The sequence below is a fragment of the Peromyscus eremicus genome, chromosome 12 (assembly GCF_949786415.1).
Source record: "Peromyscus eremicus chromosome 12, PerEre_H2_v1, whole genome shotgun sequence".
NCBI classification, from domain to species: domain Eukaryota; kingdom Metazoa; phylum Chordata; class Mammalia; order Rodentia; family Cricetidae; genus Peromyscus; species Peromyscus eremicus.
In genome coordinates, this window is record NC_081428.1 from 79,475,842 (window position 1) to 79,496,228 (window position 20,387).

The 20,387-nt window shown below is 50.8% G+C and overlaps 1 protein-coding gene and 1 non-coding gene across 9 annotated transcripts; both read left to right on the plus strand.

Annotated features, from left to right (window-relative positions):
• Window positions 1-854: 854 nt before the first annotated feature.
• On the plus strand, window positions 855-20,212 carry Eif4g1 (eukaryotic translation initiation factor 4 gamma 1). 8 transcript variants are annotated; one of them, XM_059277678.1, is made up of 33 exons: window positions 855-975; window positions 1,704-1,760; window positions 1,974-2,067; window positions 2,337-2,423; window positions 3,456-3,632; window positions 3,858-3,957; window positions 5,870-5,982; window positions 6,782-6,874; window positions 7,077-7,143; window positions 7,425-8,234; window positions 8,755-8,843; window positions 8,940-9,126; window positions 9,235-9,368; window positions 9,666-9,824; window positions 9,954-10,142; window positions 10,333-10,530; window positions 10,941-11,087; window positions 11,502-11,738; window positions 11,887-11,991; window positions 12,075-12,234; window positions 12,465-12,565; window positions 13,043-13,145; window positions 13,430-13,532; window positions 13,721-13,947; window positions 14,065-14,183; window positions 14,297-14,469; window positions 14,747-14,872; window positions 15,005-15,086; window positions 16,408-16,506; window positions 16,612-16,749; window positions 16,878-16,959; window positions 17,066-17,206; window positions 19,581-20,212. In XM_059277678.1, exons 3-33 carry the CDS (start codon window positions 2,008-2,010, stop codon window positions 19,763-19,765), a joined length of 4,791 nt encoding a protein of 1,596 aa, XP_059133661.1. In that variant the 5' UTR covers window positions 855-975; window positions 1,704-1,760; window positions 1,974-2,007; the 3' UTR covers window positions 19,766-20,212. The 8 variants fall into 8 exon arrangements, with proteins under 8 accessions (XP_059133661.1, XP_059133663.1, XP_059133664.1 ...); XM_059277680.1 differs by having other exon boundaries at window positions 9,957-10,142; XM_059277681.1 differs by having other exon boundaries at window positions 3,888-3,957.
• Window positions 12,299-12,373, plus strand: LOC131923029 (small nucleolar RNA SNORD66). Its single transcript, XR_009382483.1, has one exon. It is a non-coding gene; the product is annotated as a small nucleolar RNA SNORD66 (small nucleolar RNA).
• Window positions 20,213-20,387: the final 175 nt, after the last annotated feature.

The following is a 20,387-nucleotide window of genomic DNA, read 5'->3' on the forward strand; positions in this document are numbered from 1 at the left end:
TGAACTCACAGAGATACACCTGCCTCTGCCTCCCTGAGTGCTGGGATCAAAGGCTTGTGCCACCACCAGAAAAATCTTCTTATTTTTAACAATTTATTTTTAAATAGTTATTTGTATGAATGTTTTGCTTGCATGTATGTCTGTGTACCACATGCACACCTGGTGCCTAAGAGGCCAAAAAGACAACATGATCATGTAGAATTAGGGTTACAGACAGTTGTGAGCTGCCATATGGGTGATGGGAATTAAACTCAGGTCCTCTTGAAGAGCAGCCAGTGCTCTAACCAGTGAACCACCGTGCCAGTCTCCCTGCCTTAGCCACAAATTTCTGGGGATCACAGATAGGCACCTGTCTGTACACTAGGCTGAGATTGCTTCTTCCATTATTCCCAAGTTTTCATGATTGACTTTTGCCTTCCCCTAGGAGCCAGTGGTTTTTTTAAAAACAGCGAATGTAAAATTGCGTTTTTAGTTAGAATGCGTCAGTTATTTTGGTGCAACATTCAATTTCCTTTCTTAAAAGGCCTACCAAAGATTAAAATCTAAAGTATTTTCAGAGGCTATATAATTTGTAGTGTGCCATTTACTAGGGCAGGACTGCGTTTAAATTCAGCACTCTCAGCTCCCGGCCGTCAATTCGCATAGCACTCACGCGCTCAATAAATGCTTGCGCAAAGTATGAATGAACTAAAGAACCGCCGGAGCCTCAGAGGGGGTCGGCCTGGGAGTTCCAAAGTTCGGGAGGGGACACGAGGGCGGGCAGAGGGCGTCACGTGACGGGGCGGAGCAAATCCCATGTGCTTCCCCCAGCGCCAGCGCGGCTCCGCCCTCTGCGCCGGTCACGTGGGGCGCCGGCTGCGCCTGCGGAGAAGCGGTGGCCGCCGAGCGGGATCTGTGCGGGGAGCCGGAAATGGTTGTGGACTACGTCTGTGCGGCTGCGTGGGGCTCGGCCGCGCGGACTGAAGGAGACTGAAGGTAAAGCCGCCATGTCCGGGCCCGACCCGGCCCCCCACCCCTCCCCCCCGCATCCGCCGCCATCCGGGCCGGGGCCCGCCACCCTGCGCCGCCGCCCCGGCGCCCCGGCCCCGCGCCCGCGCCCAGGCCCTAGTCGCCAGGCCGATCCCCGGCCCACGTGTGCCGGGCCGGGCCCGGGTGGGGGTGGGGAGCAGGGCCCGGCCGGCCCGGGCAGGGAGGGCGCTGGGGCGGCGGCGCGACAGCCACCTCCGCTGGGCCAGGGCCGCGGCCCGGCGCAGGCTCCACGGCGCAGACCCGCCGCCCCCTCCCCCTGCGGGGCCCGGGCGGCCGCCGGGAAGTGACACGTTGTTCTTTGGCACTGGCCGCGTTGCGCAGGGCAGGGAGGCGGCGGCGGGCAGGGAGGAGCCCCCAGCCCCGCCCGGCGGCCGACCCTCGCCTGCCCCAAGCCGGCTCTGCGGCCGTCGCCGCCCGCCCTGCTGGTGTGGCCGGACTCGCGCCCTTCCTGGCTTGTGTTCCCGGGCGGTCTCAGGCCTCTCCGGCCCCGTGCGAGTGCCCCGCGGCAGGCTCCGAACCCGGTGTCCCCGGGTGGGGGGTGGGGACACCACGGCCGAAGCAGCCGGCTTCATTTGTGATCCGGGAGCCTGGTGCCAGCGAGACCTGGAATTTCCGGTCTGGTTGGTCTTGGGCCCCGTGGAGCCGGGTTGATACCCCTCACCTCCCAACCCCAGGCCTTCGGATGCCCAGAACCTGTAGGCCGCACTGTGGACTTATTCTTAACCGAGGGGGTGAGTGTGGGGGCTGTTTGAGCAGACAAGGGTGGGGTCGGGGTGTTTCGGTGTGTTGGTGGGGTCCACAGTCTGGATCATTTCTGTTTTCTGCATTCCCTTGGCACCTCCCTTGATCGTGTTAGTCCTAGCTCTTGCTACAACCTTTCCCCCAGCCCATTTGCCATAAGGCTTGGGTCCTTTCCCCGTTCCGAGCTCTGCTCTTTCCAACAGGTGCTGGGGGGACCCTGATGTGGCACCAAATGAAATGAACAAAGCTCCTCAGCCCACAGGCCCCCCACCCGCCAGGTCCCCTGGACTCCCACAGGTAATCCAGGCGAAATGAGCAGGACTCCGGTGGGGTGGAGGTCATGCAGCCCTCGGTTTTCCCACCCCCCCTCTGTGTCAGGGCAAAGTGCAGCTGCCTGCTGCCAAATTGAGATAGGGCCCCTGGCTGTCCCTGGGGCTGTCACAGGGAGGGAGCATGTGGACTACTGAGGCTGTTGCTGCAGGTCTGCTCCCCTTATTTCACCGGCTTGGGTTGCAGCCCCACCCAGGCTTTTCCCCTCTTGCTGAACTCTGGTCTCTCCCCTTCAGCCAGCGTTTCCCCCGGGGCAGACTGCACCGGTGGTGTTTAGCACGCCACAAGCGACACAAATGAACACGCCTTCTCAGCCCCGCCAGGTGAGGGAGGGGCTGTGGATAGAGTAGGTCGCTGGGTGGGAACTGGGAAAATGTGCTGCTGGTTTGGGATATGGAAACTATGGAGGCTCTGTACTTGCCCCCAGTTTCCTGACAGTTGCTCTGTGTTCTTTCATGCTGTGTTAGTTACTTATGGTGGCTCACCTTTGTGAAATTTGTAGTCTGAGAGTGGCATTACTGGGTCTTCGTACCTTTGAGAATTGGGGGTAGTGCTGTGGGCCCTGCTGCCAGCTCTTAACACTAGGAGGCTGCCATACCCCCTTCCTCTTCGCTTTCTCTTTGAACTGTGATGAGATAAACATTCCAGCTGTGCTTTCATTTTTTTCTGTTCTCCAAGTTCTTCCCAAGTGGAAGGATTCTTTTTCCTACCTACTTCACTCCCCCTAAACCCCCTCCATCACCTTGGGGATAATTGTCGTCTTTCCTGTCCCCATGTGCTCTCAGGGAGGATTCAGGTCTCTGCAGGTAATACCCCTTTCCTAATCCTGAGCCACCTCTTGGTGTCACCCCATCCCCTACCCTAGTCCATAGCTAGATACAGATGGGGTATTCAGGGTGGGGCCTTGTTTGCTGTGTAGGTCTTCAGTTTGAGTCCAGAAACTGCATGTTAGAGGTTAACTGTTGAGGAGCGAGTACCCCAGAACTGGGACATTGTTGCATGTAGCAGTTAACCTCGGTACTTGAGGTGGAATAGTGCATGCTGGGGAGTATGTTGCTCTCAAGGGCCTTACTTAGGCATGATGCATCTTGATGTTAGGAGGACTCTGGAGAGTTAGTCTAGAGGTGACAGAGTGTGCATGGCAGTGAGAGTACAGGATACAAAGTATTCATCTAGGTTTGGAGGCAAATGTTAGTGCAAGAGGCCGCTGGGGTCAGTTGATCATGTGGGTTGGAAGGATTGGTCTCCATGCTCCGAAGTTACAGTGCTCTGAGACTGTATAGACATTGTGGAGTGCTGGTTTTGCTGTTCACTCCTCCCCTTCTTGACTCCAACTGCTTCCTCCTTCCTAATAGCACTTCTACCCTAGCCGGGCCCAGCCCCCGAGCAGTGCAGCTTCCCGAGTGCAGAGTGCAGCCCCTGCCCGTCCTGGCCCAGCTGCCCATGTCTACCCTGCTGGATCCCAAGTAATGATGATCCCTTCCCAGATCTCCTATTCAGCCTCCCAAGGAGCCTACTATATCCCTGGACAGGTGAGGCTGGGGGCTGGAAGCCAGATTACCTTGTGCTTATCCTCCACCTCTTCTACCTGGCCTTCTGGATACATGTACATCTAGATCCTCTTCTAGATACTCTTGGTAGAGGTGGGACTTAGAGTCATTGCCCAGGCTTGGCTTACCCTACTTCATAATCACATGTGATGTTCGTAGCTGAGTTCCTCATCTTCTTTTCCCTCCTCTCTCCCCAACCCCCATCAGGGGCGTTCCACATATGTTGTCCCAACACAGCAGTACCCTGTGCAGCCAGGAGCCCCAGGCTTCTATCCGGGTGCAAGCCCTACCGAGTTTGGAACCTACGGTAAGCAGGGAAGGAGTCAGTGGTAAGAGTGCCTCCTAGGGAACATTTAAGTGCTCTGCTTTCTAAGACCTTCCTAGGCGTGCTTTTTTATTTTTAAAATGATAGGATTAATAGATGATAGGGATTAGTGCCTAATATTTAACTGTTGGTAAGGGAAGGAAACTTTGACTCTTTGCCAAGAGGGTTGGAATCTTCTCCATTTTAAGAAACATAGGATCGGCTGGGCGGTGGTGGCACATGCCTTTAATCCCAGCACTCGGGAGGCAGAGGCAGGCGGATCTCTGTGAGTTCGAGGCCAGCCTGGTCTCCAAAGCAAGTTCCAGGAAAGGTGCAAAGCTACACAGAGAAACCTTGTCTCAAAAACCAAAAAAAAAAAAAAAAAAAAAGAAACACAGGATCAAGATAGGTGTGGTGGCACCTGCCTTTAATCCCAACCAGCACTCAGAAGGCCAAGGCAGGAGGAACTCTGTAAGTTTGAAACCAGCCTGATCTACATAGTGAGTTCCAGGACAGCCAGGGCTATGTGTTAAGACCCTATCTTAAAAAACATAAAAGAAACACAGGACCAGGACCTTCAAGATGGCTCTGTGGTTAAAGGCAATTGCCCCCAAGCCTGATGACATTAGTCACTGATGAGTTTGGTCACTGGGACCTGGGTGGGCTGAGGAGAGAAGTGACTCCTATAAGTTGTCCTCTCACCTCCACTCATAAGCCATGACACTCAGGCATGCATACACTAAATGAATGAATAAACCAATCATTTGAAAAAGAGGGCTGGAGACAGAGAGCTCAGTGGCTAAGAGGAAATTGCTCTTGCATAAGGCCCAAGTTCCTACCAACACCCATGTCAGGTAGCTCATGACTGTCTATAACTTTCAATGCTTGGGGGGTCCAAGTCTCTGGCCCCTTTGGGTACCTGCAGGCATATGCATACCCCCACAGAGGCATATCAGCATAAACTGAAAGAAATACAGACCTCCAGTCTGAGAGCCAAGTTAGTTAGACTTCTTGCTGTTTCTGTCATAGTTGGGAAGCAATGACATGGGTTTGAGTGGTTTTTATAACTCTTTCATTATGTTCAGTGAGAGAATTATTATGATCTATAGAGCAGTTGATTTTGTTTTTGAGACAGGGTCTTGAATTATGTAGTTCTGGCTTGGCCTGGAACTTGCTCTGTAAATCAGGCTAGCCTCAAAGTTTCAGTGATTCCCCCTGCCTCTGATGGCTGGAATTACAAGTGTGTACCACCATGCTAGCTTACAATAGGATCTAAAAAATTTTTCTATTGGGAAGATGGAAGTATGTACATTTAATACATTTATGATTGTATATATGTATATATGTGATTCAAACAGACATTGCCATTGGTGTTTTCAAAAGGAACAAGTGGGAATTAGGAATGAGTTATAAGTGCACCCCACTTTGGAAACAATTGCTTTAGGGAATTCTTATTTTTCTTGGGTCCAGTGTTACTTTTTGTTACTTTACCCCTTGCAAAAGGCTGGATTGGGAATTGGAGTCAGCTTGAGTGGAGTGGTGTGAAAAACCTTTTTCATTCCCTGCCAAAGAGCTGATTGTGTCTCAAGTTGAGAGTGTACATGCGTGTTGCTTAGGCTGGGTACATACATAAGAGTGCCTTGTGGGATAAAACAGGTACCTTGTAGCATAGAGAGGAAGGAGTTCCTGCCTACAAGGTGTGTGTGTCTATGTGAGGAATTCTTGTAAATGCAGTTCAAACAGGTTCCCCTGCTTTGACAGACACCTAATTCCCTAGGGAGGCGGGCAGGGCAGGGCAAGGGGCCGGCTCTGTGTGATGAGAGGTTCTGCAGTGGGAGGTGGTCAGGCAGACATTAGTATATGTTTGGGTCCTGATGCTGTCACGAATCTTCCTTTCTGTCCTCCTTCCCTCAAGCTGGTGCCTATTACCCAGCCCAAGGTGTACAGCAGTTTCCTGCTAGCGTGGCTCCTGCCCCAGTTCTGATGAACCAGCCACCCCAGATTGCTCCTAAGAGAGAGCGGAAAACCGTGAGTAGCAGCAAGGGGCTCTGGGATATCAGGGAAGGGAAACTCATGGTCTGGTGTCGCTGGGATGTTGTGATATTGTGCCTGTGGGTGCAAAACTTCATAGACCTTCATCTGAGTTTAAGCAGAAATCCCGGTCTGTGGAGTACAAAGATTCCTTGTAAGGTGATTGCAGTGTAGAAGGAACTCACGGCAAGACTAAAGTGAGAAGCAGGGAAATTCCTAAGAGACTTGGACTCCAGTAGGTTCATAAGACCTGTGATTGGTTTGGGGTTGCTGGTGGTTAGCTTTGGAAATGGTTTGTTTTGTGCTCCTCACCCCCTAGTCCTGGAAGCTCTGGAGGCCTACGCCTCTGCTCAGTCCTCAAGCCCTGGGCATGGTGCCCAGAATAGGGTGCCAGGGCTGGGGAAGCCGCTGAGTCACCCTGGCTCCACCCACTGCATCTGGGCCCTACCCCTAGAGATCAGGCCGACTAGCCACAAGTGAGCTAGCTGGATGCGAGATGGGGGACTTGAGCCCCAGGGTGTACGGCCATTGACTTAGGGATTGCTGGTGGGTAGAGGGGAGGGGCATTGTGATGTACAGGGCTGCTCTGTGAGGTCAAGAGTCTTAGGGGTGGGGGCTAGGACAGTGACTACAAGAGCAGCCGGATGGGTTGACAGTAGAACTCATGGGGTTTCTGGCACCCACCCACCTGCTTCCCAGTAGGGGTGGGAGGTTGGCCCAGAGTCTTAGGAGTGGGACAGGGTGGAGAGGTGGGCTCCTCCTGCTTCCCACTCATCCTGTAGCATTTTTTCCCCAGATCCGAATTCGAGACCCAAACCAAGGAGGGAAGGATATCACAGAAGAGATCATGTCTGGGGCCCGTACTGCTTCCACACCCACTCCTCCCCAGGTACTGTCAACTCTTGGAGTGATACCTTGGCCTGGACAGCTATTCTGCCCTGGAATCCCAAACTACTTGATCTTTGCCTTCACCTAAGGGGTTTATTTCCCTGCTTTCCTGGATTTCTAGGCAGAGCTAAAGTAGAAATGGCTCTAGTAAAGAAGGGTGTGGAACTCTTCAGTGCAAACTTATAACGCTTTGTGTCCTGCAGACGGGAGGCGGTCTGGAGCCTCAGCCTAATGGGGAGTCGCCTCAGGTTGCTGTCATTATCCGGCCAGGTAAGGAAAGCAGTCGCACAACTTTTATGGGGAGGTGATGTGTGAGTGTTTAAGCTTGAAGGAGGTGGAGTGATGTGAACTGAGTACCAGAGAAGAGTGAGTTGGGTTTCGTATAGTAGGTTTGAAATTAGACTGTTTTGGAAGGGAAGGGAAAACAGCCTTAGTGGGAGAAGATTGGGATGTGGGGTGAGAGTAGTAAACTGGAAGTGACCCTGGCTAGGAGGAAGAACACTGTTGCTGTGAAGGACTTGCTGTCATGACTTCTCATTCTTGTTGTACAGATGACCGGTCACAGGGAGCAGCCATTGGGGGGCGGCCAGGACTGCCTGGCCCAGAGCACAGCCCTGGCACAGAATCTCAGCCTTCATCACCTTCTCCAACCCCATCACCACCCCCGATTTTGGAGCCGGGGTCTGAGTCTAACCTTGGAGTCCTCTCTATTCCTGGGGACACTGTGACAACGGGGATGATACAAATGTCTGTAGAAGAATCGACCCCCATCTCTTGTGAAACTGGGGAGCCATATTGCCTCTCTCCAGAACCCACTCTTGCTGAACCCATCCTGGAAGTAGAAGTGACACTCAGCAAACCCATTCCAGAGTCTGAGTTCTCTTCCAGTCCTCTCCAGGTTTCCACATCCCTGGCGCCTCACAGGGCAGAAACTCATGAGCCCAATGGCATGGTCCCATCTGAGGATCTGGAACCAGAGGTGGAGTCGAGCACAGAGCCAGCTCCTCCCCCTCTTTCGGCTTGTGCTGCAGAATCACCTGTGCCCATTGCTCCAACTGCCCAACCTGAGGAACTGCTCAATGGAGCCCCCTCGCCACCAGCTGTGGACTTAAGCCCGGTCAGTGAGCCCGAGGAACAGGCCAAGGAGGTTTCATCTGTGGCACCAGCCACCATTCTCTCGGCCACTCCACCTGTGGCTCCTTCAGATACCTCTGCTCAGGAGGAAGAAATAGAGGAAGAAGAGGAAGGCGGGGAAGGCGGGGAAGCCGAGAGTGAGAAGGGAGCAGAGGACCTCCCCCTCGACAGTACTCCTGTTCCACCCCAGTTGTCTCAGAATTCAGAGGTGGCAGCAGCCACCCAAGGTGAGGGGTAGCTAGATGATGATGAATGTTGCCCATTTGAGCGTGTCCTCTTCCTTGACCTCCCGTTTGGCACCTTTGCCAGCTCTTCTGTGTTGTTTTGAGACAGGGTACCTATATAGCTTGGCTGCCCAGGAACTTGCTGTGCAGAACAGGCTGGCCTCAAGCTCAAGAGTTCTTGAGTGCTAGAATTAAAGGCGTGCACCACTTTTTTGTGCATAGCCTCCCACAAATGGGCTCCCATTTTTGGGCCTGTGATAGACCCTAAGAAGTAAGTTTTTTTGAGACAAGGTCTTATGTAGCCCAGACTGATCCTTATGTTCTGTCTCCCAATTCTGAGATTATAGAAATGTGCCTCGATGCCTGGCTTACAGGGAGGATTTTAGAGCCTAAAGTGGGAGTCATGGGTAGAGGGAATGCTGTGGCTGGTTTTGTTTTATTTTTCTCCGTGTGTTAGGGATAGTTGGGTACTTATTAAATCATTCGCACCTTGGTCCCCCTCTCCCTCCTCCTTTCCTTTTAGTGGCAGTATCTGTGCCAAAGAGGAGGCGGAAAATTAAAGAGCTAAATAAGAAGGAGGCTGTGGGTGACCTTCTAGATGCCTTCAAGGAGGTAAGGGAGCAAGAGAATTAGTTGAGGGGAGATGGCACAGTTTGGGGACAGTGACCATCCATGCACCTGAACCTGGGTGTTCGTCTATGATTGAAGGTGGACCCAGCAGTACCAGAGGTAGAGAATCAGCCTCCCACAAGCAGCAACCCAAGCCCAGAGTCTGAGGGCAGCACTGTGCCCCCACAGCCTGAGGAAACAGATGAAACTTGGGACTCTAAGGAAGACAAAATTCACAATGCTGAGAATATCCAGCCTGGGGAACAGAAATATGAGTACAAGTCAGGTGTGTTTAAGGAAGAATTGAGTGGTTAAGCAATACTTGTCTATTTCTGTGAGAAATGTAGCCCTATAGCAGGACATGGGAATGTGACTGATGCATCCTGTCATGCAGATCAGTGGAAGCCTCTGAACCTTGAAGAGAAGAAGCGTTATGACAGGGAATTCCTTCTGGGCTTTCAGTTTATCTTTGCCAGTATGCAGAAACCAGAAGGATTGCCCCATATTACTGATGTGGTGCTGGACAAGGTTGGTGGGTTTTTTTGTTTGTTTGTTTTTGTTTTGTTTGTTTGTTTGTTTGTTTTGTTTTTCGAGACAGGGTTTCTCTGTGTAGCTTTGCGCCTTTCCTGGAACTCACTTGGTAGCCCAGGTTGGCCTCGAACTCACAGAGATCCTCCTGGCTCTGCCTCCCGAGTGCTGGGATTAAAGGCGTGCGCCACCACCACCGCCCGGCAAGGTTGGTGTTTTGAGAAAGGAAGTGCCTGAAGTCCACAAGGAGACGTCAGTAACCCTAACCCATTTCTAAGACATACGCCTTCTCTGCAGGCCAATAAAACACCACTTCGGGCGCTGGATCCCTCAAGACTACCTGGCATAAACTGTGGCCCAGATTTCACCCCATCCTTTGCAAACCTTGGCAGACCAGCCCTAAACAACCGTGGGCCCCCAAGGGGTGGGCCAGGTGGGGAGCTGACCCGAGGGCCGGTGAGTGGGGATGGCTGCGGGGCAGACGGGTAACAACAGGGTGGGATCTTAAGTCTGTCTTGAGACTGGTAATGGGGTCCCACACTATACTTGCTATTCTGCCTTCATTTGTCCTCCTCCCTTGTCCAGCAGGCTGGCCTGGGACCCAGGCGATCTCAACAGGGCCCACGAAAGGAAACACGCAAGATCATTTCCTCAGTGATAATGACTGAAGACATAAAACTGAACAAAGCCGAGAAGGCCTGGAAACCCAGTAGCAAACGGACAGCCGCTGATAAGGATCGAGGGGAAGAGGATGCTGATGGAAGCAAAACCCAGGTACTGGGACATCCTGCCTGTGGTCTCCATCCTGCTCTTCAAGATCTGCCTTCTGAGCCACTCTCCTGAGTCCACCATGCTTATTACCAGTGTCTGGGCCCAGTCCTTACCATTTCGTCCTGTTTCAGCATCCTGTGTTTATCTTCAGTACTAAACTAGATCCTGTCTACTCGGTCCTCTCTCCCCACAGGACCTGTTCCGCAGGGTGCGCTCCATCCTGAATAAGCTGACACCCCAGATGTTCCAGCAGCTGATGAAGCAAGTGACACAGCTGGCCATCGACACCGAGGAACGCCTCAAAGGCGTTATTGACCTCATCTTTGAGAAAGCCATTTCAGAGCCCAACTTCTCAGTGGCTTATGCCAACATGTGCCGCTGCCTCATGGCGGTTAGTTTCCACTGTTGAGTCTTTCTTAGAGATTTTTTTTCATGCTTGTATTAATTTAACATTTTATTTTATGTGCGAGTGTATATATGGGTGCATGTCTGCTACGGTGCACATGTGGCAGTCAGGGTAACTGTGGAGTCAATTCCTTCCACCTTACTGGGATTCTGAAGGTTGAGACTGCCAAGCTTGCATGGCAGGCTTTCTCACTCACTGAGCTGTCTTGTAGCCCAGTTTTCTAAATCTTACTGTGTAGCTTCTTACATCTTCCTGGGGATCCTGGAGTCCAGCTGTCCCTGGTGCCCTCTTGTCTTACGGCAGCTAAGTGTGGTACAGTATAGGCATTCAGGGTCAGGGAGACTTGCAAGGCCTGGGCTGATTTTAGTGTGATATTTATTCTCTTTGGCCAACAGCTGAAAGTGCCCACTACAGAAAAGCCAACAGTGACTGTGAATTTTCGAAAACTGTTGTTAAATCGATGCCAGAAGGAATTTGAGAAAGACAAAGATGATGATGAAGTTTTTGAAAAAAAGCAAAAAGAGATGGATGAAGCTGCTACGGTGAGAAAACGTATTGCCAGTTTCACTCTGTACTCACACCCTCCCCCACCAGTTAGACCTTGACTTTAGAGGTCTGGGGGAAGGGCTCTTTTACCTTAGAACACAAGGCTGGCTCTCTAGATAAAGAGAGAAAAGGGGGTTTTAGCTAAGTAACTTTTGTTTTGTTCTTAGCTCTATTTTTGTATGTGTTTTGCCAGCATGTATGTATGTGTACAGTGTGCATGTCTGGTGCCAGAGGAGGCCAGAGCAGGCACTGGATTCCCTGGAACTGGAGTTATAGATGGTTGTGAGCTACCACCTGTTAGGAACTGAATCCAGGTCTTCTACAGGAGCAGCAAGTGTTCTTAACCACCGACCCATCTCTCCAGCCCCCGCTTTATCTTTTTGACATAATCTTTGTCCTATGACTGACAGGCAGAAGAACGGGGACGCCTGAAAGAAGAGCTAGAAGAGGCCCGGGACATAGCTCGGCGGCGCTCTTTAGGGAATATTAAGTTCATTGGAGAGTTATTCAAGCTGAAGATGTTAACAGAAGCAATAATGCATGACTGTGTGGTCAAACTACTTAAGAACCATGATGAAGAGTCCCTGGAATGCCTCTGCCGCCTCCTCACCACTATTGGCAAAGACCTGGACTTTGCAAAAGCCAAGGTAGAGGTCCTGGGATATGGGGAGTGGGTAAAGCATATGGGCCCTCCTGTTTGCTGAGAACATACAGGCTGAGGGGTCTGGGCTGCTTAGCCAGTGTCAGAGGTGAGGTATGAGAGGTTATTGACTTGATCCTTTTATTGCTTCCTAGCCTCGAATGGATCAGTATTTCAACCAAATGGAAAAAATCATTAAAGAAAAGAAGACCTCATCTCGAATCCGTTTTATGCTGCAGGATGTACTGGATCTGCGGCAGGTGTGTCTTCCTCCACTTCACCTGCTGCTCCAGGTCCTGACACTGTCACCCCAAGATAACTGCTGTTTTCCTTTTGTTCCCAGAGCAATTGGGTGCCACGCCGAGGGGATCAGGGTCCCAAGACTATTGATCAGATCCACAAGGAGGCTGAGATGGAAGAGCATCGAGAACATATCAAAGTGCAGCAGCTCATGGCCAAGGGCAGCGACAAGCGTCGGGGTGGCCCTCCAGGCCCGCCCATCAGTGAGTGAGGCTAGGGCTAAGGAGGAGACAGTGAAGCTCCTGGAGGGTATGAGGGTGTCATGCTTTCCACTGATGACTTCCGTTAGTGCCACGTGTCTGGGCCACTGAGACCACATGATGGAATTGAGGATCTGAGGAAGAGAGGATGAGGGTGGCGCAGGAAGGGTTGTTAAGACTTGTTATTCCAACATTTCCCCCCTCCCCCGTCCTTTTTCCCCTTTTTGTCTCAGGCCGTGGCCTTCCACTTGTGGATGATGGTGGCTGGAATACAGTCCCCATTAGCAAAGGCAGCCGCCCCATTGACACCTCACGGCTCACCAAGATCACAAAGGTAGGCTTGTATTCTGGAGTAGATGAGGTGGAGGGTGAAGAGAGATTAGCCGTGCGTTAGTCCCCACGGTTAAGTGGTGATAGCTGGACTTGTTAGACTAGTTGAATGAAGCAGCATCAGCAATAGTGTTTGTTCACATTGGTCCTAGTAAACTGACAGGAACACCAGAATCCAGTCAAGGATAGTTTTGACACTTCAATGATTGAGAAAAAAATAATAATAAAAGCTGTAGAATTTGAATTCCACTGTGAGTAACTACCATGATATAACAAGTTACTCCTCATGTATTAGGCTGTTTCACACTTAGTGGCAGAAGTAGACTGGGTTGTAAAGCTCTAAACAGTTCCTGTCTGACTGTGGTAAAAGCTTGCCTCCCCCTCAGTTGGGCCGCTCGTTACCAGTGTGGCTGTGTGTGGTGGTGTCGGCTAAAGGCTTAGCTAGGTCCAACGTGTGAGTCGACTGTCTGTCTTTCTGCAGCCTGGTTCCATCGATTCTAACAACCAGCTCTTTGCACCGGGAGGGCGACTGAGTTGGGGCAAGGGCAGCAGTGGGGGCTCAGGAGCCAAGCCCTCAGACACAGGTATGGAGGCCACTGTAGGGAACTGGGTAGTTGCTATTCTCAGCTGCTATCCCTCAAGGTACAGTCTTTCCTCTGCCGACAGGAGACTCAGAGTAAGTAATTAGGAATGAATCCAGGAGGCATATACATGTCGGGGTGAATTACTTCCTGTCAACATTATGACCAAGAGTCCTAAACGATCGAGGGGTGCGTAAAGTAGGAGTGAGTGAGGCATGGCGGTGTGCTCTTGTAACCTCAGCTCCTGGAAGGTGGAAGTGGGTTCATGCAGTTTTTTGTCTCCTTAGCATCAGAAGCTACTCGTCCAGCTACTAGTACCTTGAATCGCTTTTCTGCTCTTCAACAAGCATTACCCACAGAGAGCACAGATAACAGGCGTGTTGTACAGAGGTGAGAGTGTTAGGGGTGGGGTTGTTCTCATAGAATACTGTGATTAGCTTTGGTTGTCAAGGCATAGAGATTTCTCATACCTGTATTGCTTGGACATGTCCTTGATGCCAAGAATGAGACCCAGTAGCTGCCCTGCATGTTGAAAGTGCTTGAACCAGTACAGATGAGAAACAATGTATCTCTTCCAGGAGTAGCTTAAGCCGGGAACGAGGTGAGAAGGCTGGGGACCGGGGAGACCGACTAGAGCGGAGTGAGCGGGGAGGTGACCGTGGGGACCGACTTGATCGTGCCAGAACACCAGCCACCAAGCGAAGTTTTAGCAAGGAAGTGGAGGAGCGGAGTAGAGAGCGGCCTGCCCAGCCCGAGGGACTGCGCAAGGCAGCTAGCCTCACAGAAGATCGCGGTCGGGATCCTGGTGAGAAGGAGAAAGGAGAAGGCTACCGGCCAGTGTGGGATGGAGTGCTCCCCAGTTGCCTTTCAGCCTCTTGACTCTGTTAAACAGATGAGTAACTGAAAAGTTCTTCTCCCGTAGTGAAGCGGGAAGCCACTCTACCTCCAGTGAGCCCTCCAAAGGCTGCACTCTCTGAGGAGGAGGTGGAGAAGAAGTCTAAGGCCATCATTGAGGAATATCTCCATCTCAATGACATGAAGGTTGGCGCTGGGAAGGGACTAGTGATTGCTGGGAAGGGAAGGGAAGGGAGGGGAGCTATGCCGACTGGTCAGGCACTGATGGTTTTCTCCCTCGTGTGCTTGGCCCTCCTCAGGAGGCGGTTCAGTGTGTCCAGGAGCTGGCTTCACCCTCCTTGCTCTTCATCTTTGTGCGGCATGGCATTGAGTCCACGCTGGAGCGGAGCACCATTGCTCGTGAGCATATGGGGCGACTGCTGCACCAGCTGCTCTGCGCAGGGCACCTCTCTACTGCCCAGTACTATCAAGGGTAGGATGAGTTTCTGTGGGCCTTCCATGTCCACATACCCACACCACTTCCTGCTCTCCTGTGGAATTCCTGGAACTTGGCATCAAGTGTATAGGCCAACCCTTCCAGTTAGCTTTTGTCAGGGGTGAAGGTAGCTTTAGCTTGAGATTGTCTCATGTCTGGAAAGTGTTTCTGTAGGGCTTCCATATTTGATTCTTAGTTGAGCTATACTTCCCTAGAAGGCAAGGGTAATCTAGTCCATCTCCCCAAATGCGCTGACTTCTCCTTCCCCTTTCAGGCTATATGAAACACTAGAATTGGCTGAGGACATGGAAATTGACATCCCTCATGTATGGCTCTACCTGGCAGAACTGATAACACCCATTCTCCAGGAAGATGGGGTGCCTATGGGAGAGCTCTTTAGGTAAGTCCCCCCTGTCTCCCTCTGTGGATGCGAGAGAGGTAATGGAGTGAGACAAGTTGAATACCCGTGTTTGGAGAGGGATGGAGCAATACTGAGGACTATGGAGGCCATCAAGACTGATTTCTCTTACAGGGAAATTACGAAGCCTCTGAGACCCATAGGCAAAGCTACTTCTTTGTTGCTGGAGATCCTGGGTCTCTTATGCAAGAGCATGGTGAGTTTGGCTTTTCAGAGGGGATATATTCAGGGACTGAGGTGGCTTTGGCTGCCTCTGGTGACCATGGAGAGCTTCTTGGTCCATTGATAGCCTTTGGTACTTTCTGGTACTTGAGAAGAAAAGTTTAAGTAGGTAGTTTCTGTCATGACTTCTGCCTGGGCTGAAGGAAGATTGGCAAAGACCCTAGACCTGTGGTTAATTCATTTATTATTCATTTGATCAGTGTTTCTTTGAACATTCACAAAGTACTGTGCCCCTGGCGTTACAGCGGTTAAACAGTATGAACTCCAGCTTGGTACAGAAAAAGCAAGAGATGGCAGCTTCAGCAACTTGAGTGAAATATATCAAACTTAATGGAAGTGACTAGAATGTAAAGCCTTGAGAAAAGCAAGTTGGGAGTGGTGCCCGTGGTGGTAAGAGGTTGGGGTGTGTAGTTTGAAGAGTTTGGGTTTCTAGAACTTGGAGAGAGAAGAGAAGATTGAAAGGGACTCAAGGGGACTTTTTGTGAGGGTGTTGGGGGTGTTGTTGCTGCTGAGATTTTCTGAACTTAGGAAACTAATTCACGTATCTATTCTTCTTTGGTTTGTTGTTTTGGAGACAAGGTTTCTCTGTATGTCCATGGCGTTCTGGTGCGCCACCTCCACCTGGCAGTTGTTTTTGTTTAAAGCTGACATTCGTATACTTGGGGTAATGAAAAAGCTCAGTGGTTAAGAGGGAGGGAAAAATGCATTTTAAAAATCTTAGATTTATTTCTTTTTGTATTTTTTTTTTTAAATGTATGTATGTGCGTGCTCATGTGTATGCCATGTACCTGCAGAGTTGAGTGAGAAGAGTGTGTCAGATCCCTGGGAACTGGCCTTATGGGTAGTTGTGAAACCACCATGTGGGTGCTGGGACCCAAACAAGTGTTAATTGTTGAGCCATCTCTCCAGGTCTGTCAAACAATAATAAGTATAAAAAAAAGAAAAAAGAAAAAAACAAAAAACAAAAAACACCTCAACAAAGCAGCTTTGGAAAAGAAATGTAGGTGAAATATATATGCTAGGAATATATTAGGGTGAGATGTAGTGATTTCTTAAGAGTCCTACAAATGCTAATTGATTTTTTTCCTAGAGGCTTTTCCCTCTCCTAATGTCACACCACTGTGGTGGTGAGTGAGTTGCCTTGCTTGGGATGTTGGTTGGATTTAGACAGGGAAGGGTGGGATCTATGTGGTATACTTAGAGGACTGTTGTAGACTGTTGATTGAGTCCTGAGAGCTAGAGGCCGTGGGTAGAGAGGTAGATAGTGAGATGCTCATTGGTCTTTTGTTTTCCAGGGTCCCAAAAAGGTGGGGATGCTGTGGCGAGAGGCTGGGCTGAGCTGGAGGGAATTTCTAGCAGAAGGCCAAGACGTTGGCTCATTTGTGGCTGAACAGGTTTGAGACTGGAGTTTAGTTATTCTGCATTTGGTGCTAGCTGATCTCAGCTTTTTGTCACTGTAGTCTTGACCTTGGCTGTGTGTGGATCATTTGCTTATATAGAAGGTGGAATATACCTTGGGAGAAGAGTCTGAATCAGCTCCTGGCCAGAGGGCGCTTGCCTTTGAGGAGCTGCGAAGGCAGCTGGAGAAGCTGCTCAAGGAGGGCAGCAGCAACCAGCGGGTGTTGGACTGGATAGAGGTGTGTTCCTCTGGGTAGTGGGGGGAGATGGGCAGGGAGGGGTTTAAGATGGGATGGTCTGGGAGGTTACGAGAGTGGGGACTTAGAGGCATAATTTATAACTTCAGGGCCTTTGTTTGTCTGCACAGGCCAACCTGAGTGAGCAGCAGATAGCATCCAATACATTAGTTCGAGCCCTCATGACAACTGTCTGTTACTCTGCAATTGTCTGTAAGGAGCCAGGGAGACAAACGGAGGGAGAGGGGGGCTTGACCTGGCCCTCTGGGGCTAAGCCCAGTGAAGTCTGCGTTCCATCTGTCCTTGTCTTCTCCTGTAGTTGAGAACCCTCTCCGAGTGGATGTTGCAGTGTTGAAAGTGCGAGCAAGACTGCTACAGAAGTACTTGAGTGACGAGCAGAAGGAGCTACAAGCACTCTACGCCCTCCAGGCCCTTGTAGTGACCTTAGAACAGCCTGCCAGTAAGAGCCAGGCTGCAGGGGTGGGTGGGCAGAGAGGGACCGCCAGATAGAGGAGGGTGGTCGTGGAAGGTACTTAACCCAAGAAAGGTGGGTGAAGAACAAGATGCCCTGAGGTTTGATCGATACCTTACCTACCCAATGCATGTTTTCTTGCCTACAGTGGAATGAGTTCATCTAAGCCTTGAGGGTTGGTATCCTGCCGGCTTTGTGCTTGGCCAGTAGGTGACAGCAACACGGAGGTGATGAACAGTAGTGTCTTTCAGACATGACGTGTCTGGCACAAGGCTGCAATGCTTGGCCTTCCTTGCCTTCTTATCTCATAGCCATTGTGGGTTTATCTCCTTTTTCCACACTGGAAGACTGAGGTTTACAAATTCAGCACCTGGGTATGCTCAGGGGTTTAGGTAACTGTAGTGAGGAAATAGAGCACAGTTCTGAGCTGGCCTGGAGTCAGTGACAGTGTGAGTGTTGGTCTGATAGGTGATGGGTAGGAATTGGTTGACTGACAGAGCAAGCAGGCAGGCCCTGAGTTGGGATGAAGACATGAGAAGAGCTGCTGAAGTAAGACTACAGTAGTCAAAGGAGGGAGCTAGAGAAGTGGGCGCGGGGGGGGGGGGGGGGGGGGGGGGCGGGGGGCAGCGGGAGCAGCAGGTTCTTAGGCCGTGCAAGTAGTGGTAGGGGCTTGGCTTTGGGTGGAATGAGGCTTTTGTGGGATTGTAAGCAAAGAATTTGAGTTGAGCATGGTGCCTACACCCTGTGATCCTCACACCAGAGGCCCACCTTTGCTGATGAGGCCCTTTCAGAGAATCTCCACTCTAACCCCTAGCTGCTCTTGGTGACACTGGAGACAGGACGGTAGGTCTCTCGAATTCAAGACAACCAGGGCTACAGACATCAAAACAAAACAAAATCCAAAACAGCACTTGAAACATGAATACCTTTAAAATGTTGTTAATTAGCTGTTTACTTCCATTTTACAGTGGGGGAGACAGGCTTCTTGCTTGGAAAGATCCTGCTGGGACTCTCACCTCCAACATGTTGTATTACAAAAGGATAATGGGATTACCTTGAGGAAAGAGAACATTGGGGAAGTGGAGGCATGCAGATAGGACAGGGTCCAGTGAACAAAAGAAAATTTAGGATAGGGAAGTGGTGGAAAATGCTGGATGCTACAGAGTTTGGTAGGAGCCTACCTAAAAATTAAAGACTTTGGATTAAAACATTGAGATCTTTTTAGTAAAATACAATATTTGTAGAGTAGGGGTCAAATTTGAAATGGAAAAATTGAGATGGTTGGCTAAGACAGGAAGAAAACGGTATAAAAGTCCTGTTTAACTGTAGGGTAATTGAAAGATAGCTTTTATGTTTAACTTGGATAAATGTGGACTTAAATGTGTAGGGCAAAGTAGATGAGCAATTATATAGGGTCCTCAGAATGTGCGTGGGTTTTAGAGGAGAAATGTGGGGTAAGTCAAGGGTTAGTTGTGCCCACACACTGGTGGGATGCCCAGAGGCATATCGTGGCTTGAACTCACTGGTGAGCCATTATTGATTTCACCTTACAACTAGGCCTACCTAGGTCCTTGGGCTTCATTCACCTGCTGTAGTTTGTGCAGAATGGGACAGACAGGACCTGAGGAACTCTGCCTAAGAGTGTAGCACTCTAGAAGCCAGAGAGGGTTCAAGTGTGTTTGTCAGGATCTGTGCCTGGCTCGCCATTGCTGGACTCAGGGTTGAACTCAGATGTCTGGTTTCCAACTCTTTATTTTGTTTTCTGAGATCCAATCTTAAGTAGTCTGGGCTGACCTCAAACTAGTTACGTAGTTTAGGCTTGCCTTAACATTGGAACCGCTTGCCTCTATATTCCAAGTAATGGGATTACAGTTGTGGACCCCAGTGCCTAACAATTTTCCTTTCCTTTCTCTCCTTTGACTCTACATTTGATGTTAGCCAAAAAGTGGAGAATTGATTCTTCATCCCCCTTCATAGGCTCATGTGTAGAATTAGCTGGCCTGGAACAATCCGCCTGCCTCTGCCTCCCAAGCACTGGGATTAGAGGTGTGTGCCACCACGCTTGGCCTAATGTTTTCTCCCCTTTTCAGACAGTTTTGCTAAGCTACCAGAGCTGGCCCCGAACTTTTGATCCTTATCTTTCTGCCTTAGCCTCCCAAATATTTGGGGTTACATGCCTGTTTCTAAGGATGCTAATGGCCAAGTAACTCATTCTTAGGCTGGTATTGCCTATGTCATAAGATTAGCATTCTGTCAGAGTCACTCTGAATGCCAGGATGGTGGGTCAGGGCTGTTTTCAGAGTCTTTGGGAGGGATCTCTAGTGCAGACTAGTCACCTAATTGATGTCCTTGTGGCTTGCAGACCTGCTTCGGATGTTCTTTGACGCTCTCTATGATGAGGACGTGGTGAAGGAGGACGCTTTCTACAGCTGGGAGAGCAGCAAGGACCCTGCCGAGCAGCAGGGCAAGGGTGTGGCCCTTAAGTCCGTCACAGCCTTCTTCAATTGGCTTCGGGAGGCTGAGGAGGAGGAGTCTGATCACAACTGATGGCGGGTGGGGCCGGGGACTTGGAGCCATGGACACGTGGATGGCCCAGCCAGCCAGCCAGCCGCCTGGACTGCAGGGGGGCGGCGGCGGCGGCGGCAGCGGCAGTGGGTGCCTGTAGTGCGATGTGTCTGAGCTAATAAAGTGGCTGATGAGGCAGGATGGCTTGGGGCTGCCTGGGGCCCCCCTCCAGGATGCTGCCAAGTGTCCCTCTCCTCCCCCCGGGGCACAGAGATATATATAAAGTCTTGAAATTTGGTGTCTTTGCAGGGGGGGAGGGGCACTACCGCCTGCCTCTAGGGTCCTTTTTTATTTTCTGAAATCACTCTTGGGACTGCCGTCCTCGCTGCTGGGGGCATATGCCCCAGCCCCTGCACCACCCCTGCTGCTGCCTGGGCAGGGGGAAGGGGGGGCACGGTGCCTGTAATTATTAAACATGAATTCAATTAAGTTCACTGCCTCTTTACTGATCTCCGTTGGAGGAGTATGGGTAGGTAGACATCTTCCTTTCTAGACTTGGCACTGTATCAATGTTGATACGTGCCTCTTTCATGGTCAGTGAATTTTTTGGGAACCCAGGGAGTCGGTTTTCTGGAGGGTTGGGCTCCCCGTTTTGACATGTGGG